Source organism: Triturus cristatus, chromosome 9 (assembly GCF_964204655.1).
Source record: "Triturus cristatus chromosome 9, aTriCri1.1, whole genome shotgun sequence".
NCBI classification, from domain to species: domain Eukaryota; kingdom Metazoa; phylum Chordata; class Amphibia; order Caudata; family Salamandridae; genus Triturus; species Triturus cristatus.
Window position 1 is genome coordinate 1,263,692,221 of NC_140592.1, and position 16,386 is coordinate 1,263,708,606.

Genomic DNA, 16,386 nt, shown 5'->3' on the forward strand with positions numbered 1-16,386 from the left:
GAACCCAAGTCACTCAAAAAGTGCAGATGATAACTAAGTTTCCTCTTTAGTTCACTATTGCCATTGTTGTCATGGTGAGGTGAAGAATTAATGTTTCTAAATTCAAGTTTGAAAAGCTGGTCACAAGGCCTTGGGTACCTAGGGTACCATTTACCAGGGGCTGACATGTGGACAGGGTTTGCCAATTTTGGTTTTGTTTTAGGGAAGGAACATAGGCCCTGGGCACCTGATTGGCAGGAGTCCAGGGCACACTCAATTAAAGTACATTCAGCAATTCAGCAAAAAGTGGGGGCATACCATGCAAGAAAGATGGCACTTTCTCACAGCGCCTAACTTTTTACCCATGGTGAGGCAAGCAATTATCAGCGTTACCACATGCAACTGTTAGGAATGGTCATGCCTCAACCTTAATATAAACCAAAATGTGAGGTGATGAAACAATCATGCCGCTGCTGCTGGCCAGGACCCTACTTATGTCTTGCTGTTGTGAAAAAATTATTTCTAAATTACTCAGGTAGTTGGGCAGTATACATTTACTACAAATGGTCTCAATATAGAGCGACTGTTCCTGTGTTTCAAAAATGGTTCTTTCATACTGAACCTGGACAGTTTCCTACAACTTAACACCAAAAGCGAGGTCATGCTGTTTGTGATGCGTTCCGTCCTAACAAGAGCTTCCTAGCAGCCCTGAGCTTCTTGCTCTACCTCTCTTAGCTCGTGTTAGATAGATTGAGCTCTGTCATAGGGTCAGCTACCACCAGCTGGCTTTACTTGGATCTAGCTTACTGCTGACTTTCCTTCATAAAGAGGTCAGTCGTGGCAGTGCTAAATGTGGTATATGGTGGCCATCACTCCTGCCACATTCAGCAGCTACAGAGGACACCAAATGCTGCAGGCCAGCCAGTGATAAGAAGCACAGATCGTGTCTCCCGCTCATAACACACCTACCCTGGTTAACAGTTCAAGAACACGAGTCTTCATCTAGCAGCCTGCGAGGAAGGGGAGGAGCACAGGAAGTAGTAATTCATCAAGTAAAGCGCAGGAACCTGTGAAGGCGAGCTTTCGGTTTGAGCCACTGCCTTTTGTGTCAAGTGATGCTTCCATGTAGTGTATGCAGTACAAATGTCCATTTGTTCACTTCTTTTCATGAAGCATATCCCAGGGTGGGAGTGGATTAGGCATGGAGCATGCCGGCTCCTTGATGCGAACTGCAAATGCCATTAAACACTAGGGTGACCCACCTTCTCCGGTTTGGGGTCCTCTTCATTTTCGTCATCCGAAGAGGGGCCAGCTAACATGGACACTTTGCTTATGACCCCAAGTCGAGCAAGCTGGTCCAAGAAAAGGTCCCCACCCTTGTCAACCAGGTCGCGAATGATCTGCAGAGCCAGTAGGTGCCCCTCGTCGTCATCCTGAGGAGATGGAGAAAGAAGGAAAGGTTACTTATCTACAGTAATGGTTCCAGTAAGGGCTACTCCGGAGGCTCGCATACCACAACTTGTCCATCAGGTAGGGGAGTAAATCTTGATGGAGAACAAGTTCACCCCTGAAACATTTTCTTTGAACAACAGAGGCCCAGGCATGAGTTCAGATAGAAAGACTGACACCCCCGCCCCCCAAAATCAATCACCCAATCAGGAGAATATCTCAGTTCCTAAGAATACAGCATTTGGTAGGAGGTGTGTGTATAAGCTGAGCAGGTACTAGGGTCACTGCAATCAGTTGCAGATCTTTGTATCCTTGTTCTCTGTTACCTGGAAACACTGCAGCTCCATCATATGTCAAAGCCAGTAGATGAAATGCATTAAACCTCTTCCTACTTAAAGTGCTACAAATAAATGATACACACTTATAAACTACGGCACCATAACGCTCAACCACTTTCTAACAAAGATGACCAGAAGAGGTCATTCCCTGCTCCGCATCCAATACCTGCCAGCGATGGCTAAAACTCTAGACTGCACCATCCTGTTTTACATAAGAGAATAGGATTTAAACGTATCTAAAAAAACTTCCCTTGCTGCATAATGGGACTGGAAGGGGAGAAATTAACTGAAAACTTCTAGGTGACCTAAGGATTAGTACAAAGAAAATTCATATGGAGTCAATATAGAGAAAGCTGATGTTGAGAGACAGAGAATGCCTGGGGCCAGAGTCTGCTTATGTCACAGATATCTTTGAGGGTCGAGGGTCAGACTACCTCGAAGCTGCAGGGAGAGACGTAGTGATTTTGCTTCTTTTGACTCCCATGAGCATGATGGGAGTACTTCCTGAACCTAGGACAGTGGACAACTCCACAGAATGGATATTAGGCCCATATTCTGACAATGGGAGTGTCCCCCTTCTCATTTAGGGATGGATACTCAGAGTAAAGCAACATGAACAAACAGGCAGAGTTTCGCCCTCTAGAAGTTTTCTTCTAAATGGGATACAACAGGTGGCTCCCAGTCGCATTGCCCACAGCTGAAAGAAACGGAGGGTCCCTTCTTTTGCCCTAGGTATTTGTCCCCACGCAAGAACCGAATCATTGTAGTGTGTAAGCTGTTGGGCGTGAGGCCCTATTGGGAGGCTCTAAGATTACTGAAAAGCAAATCTAGAGAAATGATAGTTTGTGCAGTGGCCAGATTCTTCAAGCAGGCATGGCAAATTAGAGCAAAAGGGCTCCCCATAGATGACCTTTAAACTCCATATAATACGAGGAGACAATGAGGAAAAATGCACAGTAATGGGATGAAACTGGCACTAGGCATACCACTGTTGCTCTGTGCTTAAATTCTGGTGTTAGGGCTTTTTATCTGAATTCATTTTACTACATATGCATTACAGAGAGCATTTTATATGTTTCAGGTTTTATCTGTACAGTTGTATGTTTATTGTCCGTGACTAGCTGACTCGTTTTGATTATGTGAAGACAATTGCTTTTAAAGGCTTCTAAGCCAATATAAAGTATAATCTGCTACAACAAACGGGCCGAGTCAGTGGAAGTACTCGCCTCGTCGGTCTATTACCAAGGATGAGGTCTTGGGGCAGACAGTGGCTGTATGTGATTTTATAGAAAATATATTTCATAGTATACCATTACTGAAAAGGAATATGCTACTTACCAGTATGCATCTGTTCTTGCAATGTAGAGCTGCAGATCTGCACACTTTTGCATAGATCGCCATCTGGTGTTGGGTCCAGATGTTTGCACTGGTTTTTGTCCTGGAAAGTCTTTGTAAGTCACGAGGTATGTGACTCCTCCGTTGGATCATAGTGCGCATGGGCATCGGCTCCATCCTCAGATTGTTTTTCGCCAGCAGGGAAATGATGGAACTTTGTAAGAAACAGGAAGATGCCCTTGTATAGTGTATCTAAATAAGATAATACTGGAACAGATAAAGGAAGCCGGGGAGTCGGGTGGGCGTGTGTAGATGTGCAGCTCTACATGCCAAGAACAGATGCATACTGGTAAGTAGCATATTCCGTTCGAGGCATATGAGCTGCAGATTACACACTTTTGCATAGATTGGATAGCAGTCCCACGTCTAGCGGTGGCCACCATTATCTGTTGCAGCAGTCTGAAATAGGGTTTTGAGTACAGCTTGGCTCACACTGGCTTGTTGTCTCGTTTGCACATCTACACAGTAGTGTTTATTGAACGTATGTGGTGTAGACCATGTAGCTGCTTTGCAGATATCATCTAATAGAATGTTGCCTAAGAATGCCATAGAAGCCCCTATTTTTCTTGTAGAGTGGGCTCTAGGAGGAACAGTTAAAGTGCGTTTTGCTTTGTGGTGGCAAATTTGTATGCATTTAACAATTCATCTGGCTATCCCGGACTTAGATATGGGATTGCCTTTGTGTGGTGGTGAGAAAGAAACGAAAAGTTGTTTGGTTTTCCGAAAAGGTTGTGTTCTTTCAATGTAATAGAGTAATGCTCTCTTAACGTCTAAAGAATGGAGAGTTCTTTCTGCGACTGAGTGGTTGTGAGAAGAAAACGGGCAACTCCACAGATTAAGGTGGAAGGGGGAAATGACTTTAGGGAGGAATTTAGGATTAGTGCGGAGAACCACCTTATTATGATGCATTTGTAAGAATGGTTCCTGAATAGTTAGGGCTTGTAGTTCACTAACTCTTCTTAGAGAAGTTATGGCCACTACGAAAGCAACTTTCCATGTTAAGAATTGTAGCTCACATTTATGTAGAGGTTCAAACAAAGGTCCCATTAGTCGTGTGAGCACGATATTTAAATTCCACACAGGTGAGGGTGGGACTCTGGGAGGAATTATCCTTTTGAGGCCTTCCATAAAGGCTTTGATGGCGGGTACTCTAAATAGTGATAAATGCTGTCTATTTTGTAGATATGCTGCTACAGCAGCAAGGTGTAGCAGAATAGACGTGTAGGCTAAGTTGCACCTTTGTAGGTGAGGTAGGTAGGTTATGATGTGTTGGGTAGACACATCTAGGGGATTGATGGTATTGTTATGGCAATATATCACAAATCGTTTCCACTTGGTTGCATAGCAGGCTCTAGTGGTAGGGCGTCTAGCCTCCTTAATGACGTTCATACAGGCAGAAGGAAGGTTAAGGTAACCAAATTCAAAGATTTCAGGAGCCAGATCGCAAGGTTCAGATGAGCTGGGTCTGGGTGTCTGATCTCTCCAAGGTTCTGGGTTAAGAGGCATGGTGAGAGGTGTAATCTTTGGTGCGGAACTACTGACAGTTCCAACAATGTGGTGTAGCACATTTGTCTGGCCCAAGTTGGAGCAACTAGAATTAGAGTCAGTGAGTGTTGCTGTAGTTTGCGCACCACCAGTGGTATGAGTGGGAGAGGCGGAAAGGCGTACGCAAATCTGTCTGACCAGTTCATCCATATCACATTGCCTTTGGATAATGGGTGTGGGCATCTGGCGGCAAAGCTTGGGCATTTGGCGTTTTCGTGGGTGGCGAAAAGGTCTATCTGTGGTTGCCCCCATATCTGAAAGTATGGTTGGAGAATTTGTGGATGGAGTTCCCACTCGTGAATCTGTTGTGTTTGACGACTTAACAGATCTGCTCTGGTGTTTTGGACTCCTGGGACATGTTGGGCTAGGAGAAATATATTCTGAGGTATAGCCCATCTCCATATGCTCTGTGCTAGCTGAGAGAGCTGCAGAGAGTGTGTCCCGCCTTGTTTTTGTATGTAATACATGGCTGTCATGTTGTCCGTGCAAACTAAGACAGCCTTGCCCGATATTTGTTTTTGGAATGCTTTTAATACTAGGAATATGGCCAGTAATTCCAGGTAATTGATGTGGAATAACTTTTGTTGAGGTGTCTACTTGCCTTGTATGGTGTGATGTAATAGGTGAGCTCCCCAGCCGGAGAGCCATGCGTCCGTTGTCATGACAATCTGAGGAACTGGCTCTAGGAACGGTCGCCCTTTGGCAAGGTTTTTGGTGTTCCACCACTGCAGAAAGCAGCGAGTGCGACCGTCTACCAACACCAGATCTGTTAGCTGACCTTGAGCCTGGTTCCTTTGTCGTGCTAAGCACTCTTGTATGGGACGCATCTGGAGTCTTGCGTGAGGCACTATGAAAATGCAAGAGGCCATCATCCCTATGAGCTGCATGAACACTCGAGCTGGGAGAGAGTGATGCGGCTGAAATTTGGGTAGGAGAGCGAGAATGCTTGCTATCCTTGGTGGACTGGGATAGGCTAACGCTTTTGAGGTGTTTATTGTGGCGCCGAGGTATTGTTGTGTGTGAGAGGGTTGCAGATGAGACTTGGTGTGGTTTACTGTGAACCCCAGGTCGTGGAGTAATTGGATAGTCGCGTGAGTGTGACGAACACACTGGTTGTACGAGCTGGCTTTTATGAGCCAGTCGTCGAGGTATAGGAAGACGTGAATGTGTTGTCTTCTTAGATGGGCTGCGACTACTGCTAGGCACTAGGTAAATACCCTTGGTGCTGTTGTGACTCCAAAACGGAGTACTTTGAATTGATAGTGTTGCCCGTCCACTACAAACCTGAGACATTTTCTGTGAGCAGCGTGTATGGGAATATGGAAATAGGCGTCCTTGAGATCTAAGGTGGCCAAGAAGTCGCCCTGTGAAAGTAGAAGGAGGACTTGCTGAAGTGTGACCATGTGGAAATGGTCTGATTGTATGTATAGGTTTAGTGCCCTGAGGTCTAGAATAGGTCCCAGAGAGCCATCCTTCTTTGGTATGAGAAAATACAGGGAGTAAACTCCCTTGTTTTGCTGGTGCAGGGGAACTAGTTCTATTGCACTTTTTTGTAGTAAGGAAATCACCTCTTGTTTGAGGAGTGACAAATGGTCTGCTGACATTGGACGCTGTTTGGGTGGAATGTTCGGGCGGGGGGGGGGGGGTAGAGGTAAGTTAGAGACAGTAACCTGATTGCACTATTCGTCGCACCGACCTGTCTGTGGTGATGTTGGTCCAGACAGGAAGGAACTGCTGTAGTCTTCCCCCGACAGGAGTGGAATGGTCCGGGGGAAACGGAGGGAAGTCATTGGGTAGGGGTGGAGGCAGAGCGGGTGTTGTTAGTTTTGCCTCTGCCTTTCTTATTGTTACCTCGGTATCATCCTCTGTGGTAACCTCTGGTGAAGGTGGATTGGGTGGGAGACTTGTAGGAGGTGGATGGGGCATCAGACGAGTATCCCCGGGAGTTGCCCCTGTAGGATGAGCGACAAAAAGAACGTCTGGGAGCTTGCGATTGCAAGGCTCCCAATGATTTGGCTGTATCAGTGTCCTTTTTCATCTTCTCAAGGGACACATCAACATTAGGGCCAAAGAGGTGTTGCTGGTCGAATGGTTGATTAAGTATATCGCTTTGCACCTCAGGTTTAAACCCGGAAATGCACAGCCAAGCGTGCCTGCGAAGAAGGACGCTTGTGTTCACTGCTCTGAACGCGGTATCTGCTACATCAAGAGCACACCGGATAGAGGTGATGGTGATAACTTTACCCTCTTATATTAGGTCATTGGCCTTATGTTTGTATTTGTCCGGGAGGTGTTGGAGTAGGGACTCTAACTCATCGTAGTGAACCCTATTGTATCTGGCTAACAGGGCTTGAGTATTTGCGATGCGCCAAATATTAGCTGCCTGGGACGCTGTTCCTTTGCTAGAGGCGTCCAGGAGTTTAGACTCTTTGTCAGACGGAGCTGCATCACCTGTTGACTGCATATTAGCCCGTTTCCTAGCATTTAAGACGACCATGGAGTCTAATGGAACAGGGCCCCTAATGTAAGCTGGGTCTGTAGGGGCAGCTTTGTATTTCCTCTCAATTCTAGGATTGATGATTCTAGTCCTGACAGGGTCTTTAAATACTTCTGTAGCGTGTTTAATCACCCCTTTGAGCATGGGCAAAGTGGATGTGGACCTTTGGGTGGTTTCGAAAGTGTCCATTAAAAAATCATCTTCTACTGGATCTGTATGGAGGTCGACTCCATGGTACTGGGCAGCCCGGTGTATTATCTGATTAAACCCCATGGTATCTTCTGGGTGGGAAGGCCTACAGGGGTAGATGTCCTCTTGTGGGACATTAGGCGTATTATAGTCATCCCAGGGGTCAGGGGTGTGTGGAGGACTGGGGTCATCTAGTGGCATGTTGTTGTCCCCGTCCCCTGTGTCATCATATGTGTCGTCGTCATCTACTGGTGGAGGGGACGTAGGTCGGGGAGGTGGAGGAGGAGGTGGTGGTGGAGGTGGAGAAGGTACCCTAAGAGGTGATGCGGCTATATCCCTCTTTTTAGGTGGTGGAGCTGGTGCAGGCATGCTCAGTGGTCTCTTTCTGGAACAGAGTCAATTGACCGTTTTTAGGGTCTTTAAAGTTTTTTGTTGAGGGTCTGGTTGAAAAAGCTCTGCCAAAGAAGTTTGGGTGTTAGGTGTCGACGATATCGGCATCGAGGGCTTTTTCGGCGCTGGCTGCGGAGCTGTTTTGTGCTTGGAGCCATGCGAATTGTCAGTCTCTGTGCATTTTTTCCAGTGTCGATGCCTTTTTCGGCTACGAAGAGCGTGAGTCCGAACTTTTGGGGAGTGGCTTCTTCGTCGGCTCAGTGTTTTTTCGGTGCCGGGGAGTCACTAGTTGGAGTCTGCGGTCCCGAAGGCTTCGGGGTGGAAGTAGCAGTCGGCCCAGAGGATGGGTGCGGTTTCTTTTTCGGTGACGATGATTGGGTCTGGGCACCAGTAGCAAGCAGACTCGAGCCGGGGTCGACGTCTGTACTTCCGACCCGTTGAGCTGGAGTCACTTCTTCGACGTCTGAGTCGTCGGCTTCGGAGGCGCTGATGAGCTCTTCTTCGACCCGCTCCTCTGGCACATCGACACCCTCGTGGAAGATGTCGTCGGGGATCGAACTCGACGAGCGAGCCATGGTCCTTCGAGCTCGTCGATCCCTGATGGTCTTCTCCGAGCGGAAGAAGGCACAAGCAGGACAGTCTCTGGCCTCGTGCTCGGGAGCGAGGCAGAGGGTACACACCTCATGCAGGTCGGAGTGGGGAAACTTCGACCCACATCGAGGACACTTCTTCAATGGCGTCCTTTCCATGAGCCAGATGCCAAGGCTCAGGTCGACCCGAAGGCCTTCTTCGACGACCAGAATGGAAGATTGGTAGAGATGCGCGCCGATTAGGGGTCGCATTCGAGACAATACCGTCGAAAAGGTGAAGGATTGCGCGTCGAAACTGGAATCGGTAACGGTTTCGAACTGGAGCGCGAGAAACGCATCCGAACCCGATGGCGGAAAAAAACAATGTGGATGGAGCCGATGCCCATGCGCACTATGATACTAAGGAGGAGTCACATACCTCGTGACTTCCAAAGACTTTCCAGGACAAAAACAAGTGCAAACATCCGAACCCAACACCTGATGGCTATCTATGCAAAAGTGTGTAATCTGCAGCTCATATGCCTCGAACACTATTTTACCTAAACTATCTAATGGAAATTTGTAAGAGAAACAGCATAAACATTTTATAGAAAACAAACGTACAGAATGACTCTTGTTTTCAAAACTTCCTTTAGCATGCTAATTTTTTTTAAGGGGTAAATTAAATGGTTCCCGAAAAAAGTTCTCGGTTGTTTTTCTGCAAGGCTTCTATAGATCCTGTGTGTCAATTATCCTACTTATAAACCCAAAACCCTCCCTTTTTATGGAAGTATGTTTTTTTTAACGAAAGTATGTTGGACAGAGCCGGAGTGATCTGATTAGCTGACCGCAACTCAGAAGAAAATGTTGTGGTTGCCATTACAGGACCCCAGCCTCCTGTTTCCTAAAACCTATTTGGGAAATGCGGACTCTGGGAGACACTTTCCCCTTTAAGAAGTGGGAAAAAGTAATAAATAACTCCTGCAGGAGCCACAATTCAAGCATTCACCCCATGGTCCCAGCTACAATGCAATCTTCCCCATGAAAGCTTGCAAAGTCCTTTGATTCCCTGGGATGGAAGGCCGAGTACAGCCGAGGTTTGGCCTGGCCACTGAAGACCATTAACAGCGGGGGTTGTCTGTAGGTTGCCTCAGATGGTTGGGTGTATGCTCAAGTCTGAATATGATCAATAAACAGCAGAAATTCACTGCAAAACCAAAGTTTGAAGAGACTTTAAGGTAAGGTGCTGAAATGAGATCAAACTTACAAATAAAAAACACTAAAATGTGCAGGTTATAGTTTACTGAGCTGACTAACTTGAGCCCTTGCCATGCACTGCGTATGACCTCACATATTACATCACTCATGACATTATATATTTTTTTTAAACCTGAGGACAAGGGGGGTTGGGCGTTTGTGCAGGGATGGGTGATGGCCCAGGCCAGGTCAGGATTGCGCACCAATTATAGTCAGCTCAGTAAACTAAAACTAGTGAATTTATTTTGATTTTTAAACATTAGTTTTTCTCTCATTTCCATGGCCAACTATACTGCTGAATTAGTTTAGGTTTCCTAGACAGATACAATCATGTGAATGGTTAAGGCACCATTTTGTCTTTCTTGAAGTGGTACTTAAAAATAAAAAAAACATCTGTGATGCAAGTATCTACCAACAAATTCTCCAATGTGAAAAACACTGTAAAAGCTCAACCCAGTCAGCAGAAATGTGCACTGGCCCAGAGAACCCTTTATTTTCTTTCTCTATCTAGGGTCCTCATAAACCTGCTCAATCGTGTGAATGTGCTTCAAAAGAAAAGGACATTTTACAATGCATGTCTTTTATTGCCTTAAAACGCACTTTGCATTTAAAAATGGATTTATCATAGTAGATATTGTTTCATAAAACACATTTAAATATGACATGGAATAGACCATACACACATGCAGAGTACAACATGGTATTTATTACTAGTGTTGAGGGAGGAGCACAATGGCTCAATTTGATGCTTCAACTTTAGTATGTAATGGTCCCCCCCACATACTCAACACCGGTAATAAATAGCATATTTCCCTCTGCATACATACAGATTTGTTTAAGTGAAACTCCCCCTGTGTATGAAATGTGCGTGTATATATAGCGAGGGATAGAAAGAGGTACATATTTTTAAAGAAAAAGACCTCCACAGTAAAGCAATACAGAAAAACCATACATTGTGTTTAACTGTAGTAAAAAGTTGTATATTTTTAAATTTTCAAAAATTAATTCCCTAACTGGGTTTTGATATGGGGTACACCACTGTTTCTCATTGTTATTGTATATTCAGATACAACTTGTGTACTTTCTAATTTGTAAGTACAATACAATATTGTTTAGTTACTCCAGTTTATTTTAATGTAAGTTTAGATTTAAATGTTTTCCCTTTAAAATTATCTTTCCTTGAAAATGTTTGCCTAATTGTTATTTATTTGTATTTCCTTTCAATGATGTGATTTCCGCCAATGTGGTTCTCAGTTCAAGTTTTTCCATGAATTCACACACAACAGCAAGAGTATCCCCTCTCCTGGTCTAGGAACACGACTGCGCTCTCTACAAGGATAAGGGAGAATGACAGTGAAGCAACATGAACCAGGGTGGATCAGTGGAAGTACTGACCCCCCTGAGGTCTTGGTGCAGAAGGGGATGGCACTCACCTCTTGATCTAGAACAGTGGCTGTGATCTCCACCAGGACCGTGGGCAGGTTGTGACCAGCATCAGAGTCGCAGACTTCCTTCAACAGCTGCTCTGAACAGAAATGGACCATTTTCCTCACAAGAGCCAGACTGGCTTTCCTGCAGAGAAGAAAAAGAACCTCAAACCCCTTATTTAGAACGGTCTATAGGACAAACTGGACAATGGTGCGCTCACGGTTATTTCCATAGTCAGTTTTCTAATTTTTTGTATTAATCTTTAAATTTCCAGAGCATAGACACAGGCTCAAGGGTAGAATAGTGTTGGCCACGGATTCACAAAGGATAAGTGGAAATTAAGTCCACAGAACCTTCTTAACTGATGCAGAAATGCTTTAAGGGAAAATCAAAAAGGAGCACAAGAATTCTAGTAAAAACAGCACTGAAAGATGGCGACCAAAAGAGCTTTGCATATTATCACTTGAAATATCACAGATTGAAGCTCAACAGAGCTCAATTTGACATGAGCTGTGGAGTCTGCGGGCTTTCGTGCCAGAAGTAAGGTTCAAATTATCACATTTCGCTGCACATGGAAGGATGGGCCCTGCTAAGACAGCACATCATTTAAAAAGGCTGCACCCCTCCGGGAGCCTTTTAGCTCCTCAGATCTTCACTGCCCCCTTCCTCTGAAGCTTCTCAGACAACTGCCAAGCACAGAGATTTCCATTCCAGGGGAGAATCAAGTAAGGCAATAGGGAGGCTCCTCCAACCAGCCCATTACTCAAGCATTAAGTTGTGACACGTAGGGATATCTTTGTGAGAACCCATGCTCTGGAAAGCGATTATAGGACAACAAAATGGGATCCGAAGGCTCACGATTAGCATGTGGCATCAAATAAGAGATTTTGCAACCTTTTTGCTACGTTTCAAGTTATAAATAAAAAGAAGTGAAAATACTCACAAATTGATTTCTGATGTTGAACTACTGGCAATCGAGGTGACCGGACTTTGCTAGGTTTACAGCGACTCCAGTTCGTAGACAGTGGCAGCTGTGACAATGTTCTAGACTGAATAAGCAATATGTAGTACGTGCTGCAGGGTGGTCTCCCTGCTAATGCTTTTCAGTGAAGAGTTTACATAGGAGCAGCAAGACAGACTGCGTAGAAAAGCCGCTCATGTTTTTAAAGACCACCATTTAAGAACATGTTGGGAACTTCACCTTTCTGCTGAATTATGGACACTGCTACAGATAATCTAATGCTGAAGAGTTACGGTGTTCCCAAATACAGTGGGGAATTATTCTAATGTTGACGACTATCAATTAAAGATCCTATGATGCAAAATCCATACTTGTTCTGTAGTGTGGTCACACCCTAAGATCACCAGTATGATTGCAGATTGAACCACAGAACAGGACATTTGTCTGGACATGGCCTGCACTGCAAGCACCGCCACCCCTATCGTCGGGTGCCAGACCTCCTTGCTTGTACCCTTGGACATCAACTGGTTAAGTAGGATAATGTAACTTACCCAGTAAACATCTGTTCTTGGCATGTACAGCTGTAGATTCACATGCTTTGCGTACTCCTGCTTTCTAGTGTTGGGTCCGGATGTTTGCAAGTTGTTTTTCTTTGAAGAAGTCTTTCCAGTCACGAGGTAGGCGACTCCTCCTTTCGGTGATAGTGCGCATGTCATCGACTCCATTGTTAGATTGTTTTCCGGCATAGGGTGAGAATGGAGTTAGTAGTAAAGAATAGAGATGTCCATGTGTATGTATGAATAATAAGATGGAGAACTGCAACAGCTACAGGTACAGGTACCCGGGGAGGAGGGTGGGTGCATGTGAATCTGCAGCTGTACATGCCAAGAAAACATGTTTACTGGGTTCGTAACATCCGTTCGAGGCATGTGAGCTGTAGATCACATGCTTTGCAGAGATTTTACAGCAGTATTCTCCCAAGCGGTGGCTAACCTGTAACTGTCGGAGTTGTCTGAAACAGTGTTCTAAGTACTGTTTGGCCCACATTAGCTGGTTGTCTCGCTAACACCTCGACATAATAGTGCTTGGTGAATGTGTGTGTTGTAGACCATGTTGCAGCTTTACAAATGTCGACTATGGGGATGTTTCCTAAGAAAGCCATAGTAGCCCCTATTTTGCGAGTGGAATGCGCTGTAGGGGGTATAGTTAAAGTTATTTTTGCTTTTGCATAGCAAGTTTGAATGCATTTAACCCCTTCTGTGCCACGCCCTTTCCCCCCTCCTGTGCCGGGCGTTACATTAGTGGGTGGGGTTCATGACGAGATAGTCTCGTCATGGGCACAGCGCAACCATGCTCCATGACGAGACTATCTCGTCATGGGCACTGAAGAGGTTAACAATCTACATGGCAATACCCGACTTGGAGATAGGATTGCCCTTGAGTTGTGGTGCAAAAGCAACAAAAAGTTGTTTGGTTTTGCGAAATGATTTTTGTTCTTTCAATATAATATAAAAGGGCTCTTTTGACATCTAAGGTGTGTAGAGCTCGTTCTGCCACAGAGTCAGGTTGAGGAAAGAAGTCTGGTAATTCAATCGACTGGATGAGCTGAAAGGCAATTACTACCTTAGGTAGAAATTTGGGGTTAGTACGAAGAACCACTTTGTCTATATGTAGTTGGAAAAAAGGTTCTTCTATGGTTATTTCCTGTAGTTCACTCCTCAGTAAAGTGATTGCAATGAGGAAAGCCATTTTCCAAGAGAGGAACTGTGGTTTGCATCTGTGCATGCGCTCAAAAGGTGGGCCATTAACCCCGTGAGGACTATGTTAAGAGTCCACACTGGGCGGTGGTATGACTCTTAAGTCCTTCCATGAAAGAGTTGATCACTGGCCCTCTGAAAAGCGATACATGCCGCCTATTCTGTAGATACGCAGCTATTGCAGCGAGAACTAATCCGATAGAAGTGTACGCCAATCCTGACTGCTGCAAGTGGAACTGGTAACAAAGGATGTTTTGTATTGATGATGATGTATATAAATAGATAAAACGCTTCCATTTAGCCGCATACCAGGCTCTTGGCGTAGGCCTTCTGGCCTCCCTGATGATGTTCATAAAGTCTGGTGGAAGATTTAGGTAACCAAACTCTAGGACTTCAGGAGTTAGATCGCAAGGTTTAGTTGTTTGGGATCTATGTGTCTGATTTCTCCATGGCTCTGTGTGAGGAGACTGGATGTTAGGTGCAGCTTTCGATGCAGGACCAGAGACAGCTCCAACAGGGTTGTGAACCACGGATGACAGGCCATTGCGAGAGCTACTAGGATCAGTGTGAGAGATGTTTGACTGAGCTTTCGAACCACTAATGAAATGAGTGGGAGGCGGGAAAAGCGTAGGCAAATATCCCTGACCAGTTCATCCATAGGGCATTGCGAGGCGAAGTTTGGGCATTTTGCGTTTTGGTGTGGGACAAATAGATCTATCTGAGGGACTCTCCAACTTTGAAATTATGGGAGGAGAACCTGAGGGTGAAGTTCCCATTTGTGTATTTGTTGTCTCTGTCTGCTGAGGAGATCGGAAATCTGATTGTTCACTCCAGGGAGGTGTTCCGCTAGGAGATAGATGTTGTGGTGAATAGCCCACCTCCAAATGTCTTGGGCCAAATGTGACTGTTGGAGAGAGTGTGTCCCCCCTGTATTTGTATGTAATACATACCTGTCATGTTGTCGGTATGAACTAGGAGAGCTTTGCCGACCAGGTGAGTTTGAAATGCTTTGAGCACTAGAAAGACTGCAAGCAGCTCTAGATGGTTGACGTGGAGCGATTTTTGCTGTTGGGTCCACAGGCCTTGCACTGTGTGGTGCTATAGATGAGCTCCCCAGCCAGTGGGGGGCACGTCCGCTGTTACCATTGTCTGTGGAACTGGGTCTATGAAGGGCCGGCTTTTTGATAAATTTTGTGTGTTCCACCACCGCAGAGAGCGATGAGTATGGCCGTTTACCAACACTAGATTGGTAAAAAGACCCTGCGATTGGTTCCCCTGACTCGCTAAGCATTCCGGGAGGGAACGCATGTGAAACCTGGCATAGGGACAATCATGATGCAAGATGTCATCATTCCGAGTAGTTGTGTATACACTTGAGCTGGAAGCGAGTGATTGGATTGAAACTGGAGAACTAGAGCCTGAATGTTGCGAATTCTGGCTGCATTGGGAAAAGCTACTCTTTTGAGTATCTAAAGTGGCCCCTAGGTAGTTTTGAGTATTGGAAGGTTGGAGATGTGATTTTAGCACATTGGCTGTGAACCCAAGTTGATGAAGTAACTGTAGTGTTCTGCGAGTGTGTTTGAGACATTTTGAATATGTACTGGCTTTGATGAGCCAATCGTCCAAGTAGGGGAAGACATGAATGGTGAGCAGCGACTACTGCCAGACAATTTGTGAAGACTCAGAGAAGTGGTGACTCCGAACGAGAGTATCTTGAACTGGTAGTGTTGGCCCGCTACCACAAATCTGAGAAATATGAAAGTAGGCGTTTTTGAAGTCTAGAGTAGAGTAGACAGAAAGCCTCCCTGTTGCGGAAGTGGTAGTACTTGTTGAAGTGTTACCATGTGAAAATCGTCTATGTAAAGATTTAGTTCTCTGAGATCCAAAATTGGTCTGCTCAAACTGTTCTTTTTGGGCATCAGAAAGTAAAAGGAGCATACGCCCGACCCGTGGTAATGTAGAGGTACGCGCTCTATAGCCTCTTTTAGAAGGAGAGACTGAACCTCTTGTTTGACAGTGGGAGAATGTTTGGAGGATTGTCGGTGAACTCCAGGCAATAATCTAAGGATAATTTCCATACCAATTTGTGTGCAGTTATGGACTGCCAGACGGGTAGGAAATGTAAAAGACGCCCCCCGACATGTGTTAAATGGTCGGGGGGGGGGAAGTGTAGGGAAGTCACCGTTTGGTATTGGAGGGGGAGGCGCGTGTATTTGAGCCTCTACCTCTGCCATTGTTGCCTCTAACCCCCTCTGAAATAACCCCTAGTAACCCTTAGAGGCAGAGGGTTGATTGTTGCCTTTATACGTGGTGGTAGTAGTGCCTAATGAGGTATTCTTAGAGCCTCTGCGGTAAAAGGAGGGTCGAAAGGAACCACATACTGTTAATTGAAGGGCTCCCATGGATTTGGCCACTTCTATGTCCTTTTTAGGTCTCGCCTGGCCCAGCGCATGCGCTGGTCTGGCGAGACTTATTGAGAGGGCTCCAAAAAGTGCTACCAGGCCAGCCTGGAGCTACAGTGCATGTGCGCGGGCGCCGCGCTTTACCGCAATTACTTTCACTTTAGCGCTTTGATGTTTCATAGTGATCGCGATCACTTTCACTTTCGCGGCCGCTTTGCATAGCCAATAGG

At 45.5% G+C, this 16,386-nt stretch overlaps 1 protein-coding gene across 13 annotated transcripts in view; it reads right to left on the bottom strand.

The window, feature by feature from the left end:
- HECTD1 (HECT domain E3 ubiquitin protein ligase 1) overlaps positions 1–16,386 on the bottom strand; it is a 559,621-nt gene that overhangs the window by 332,277 nt on the left and 210,958 nt on the right. For all 13 annotated transcript variants that reach the window (XM_085627391.1, XM_085627395.1, XM_085627387.1 and 10 more), the window contains exons 11-12: positions 11,042–11,180; positions 1,242–1,412 (exon numbers count right to left, since the gene is read on the bottom strand). In XM_085627391.1, the coding sequence (XP_085483517.1) occupies positions 1,242–1,412; positions 11,042–11,180 (310 nt within the window). The remainder of the gene's footprint in view (positions 1–1,241; positions 1,413–11,041; positions 11,181–16,386) is intronic.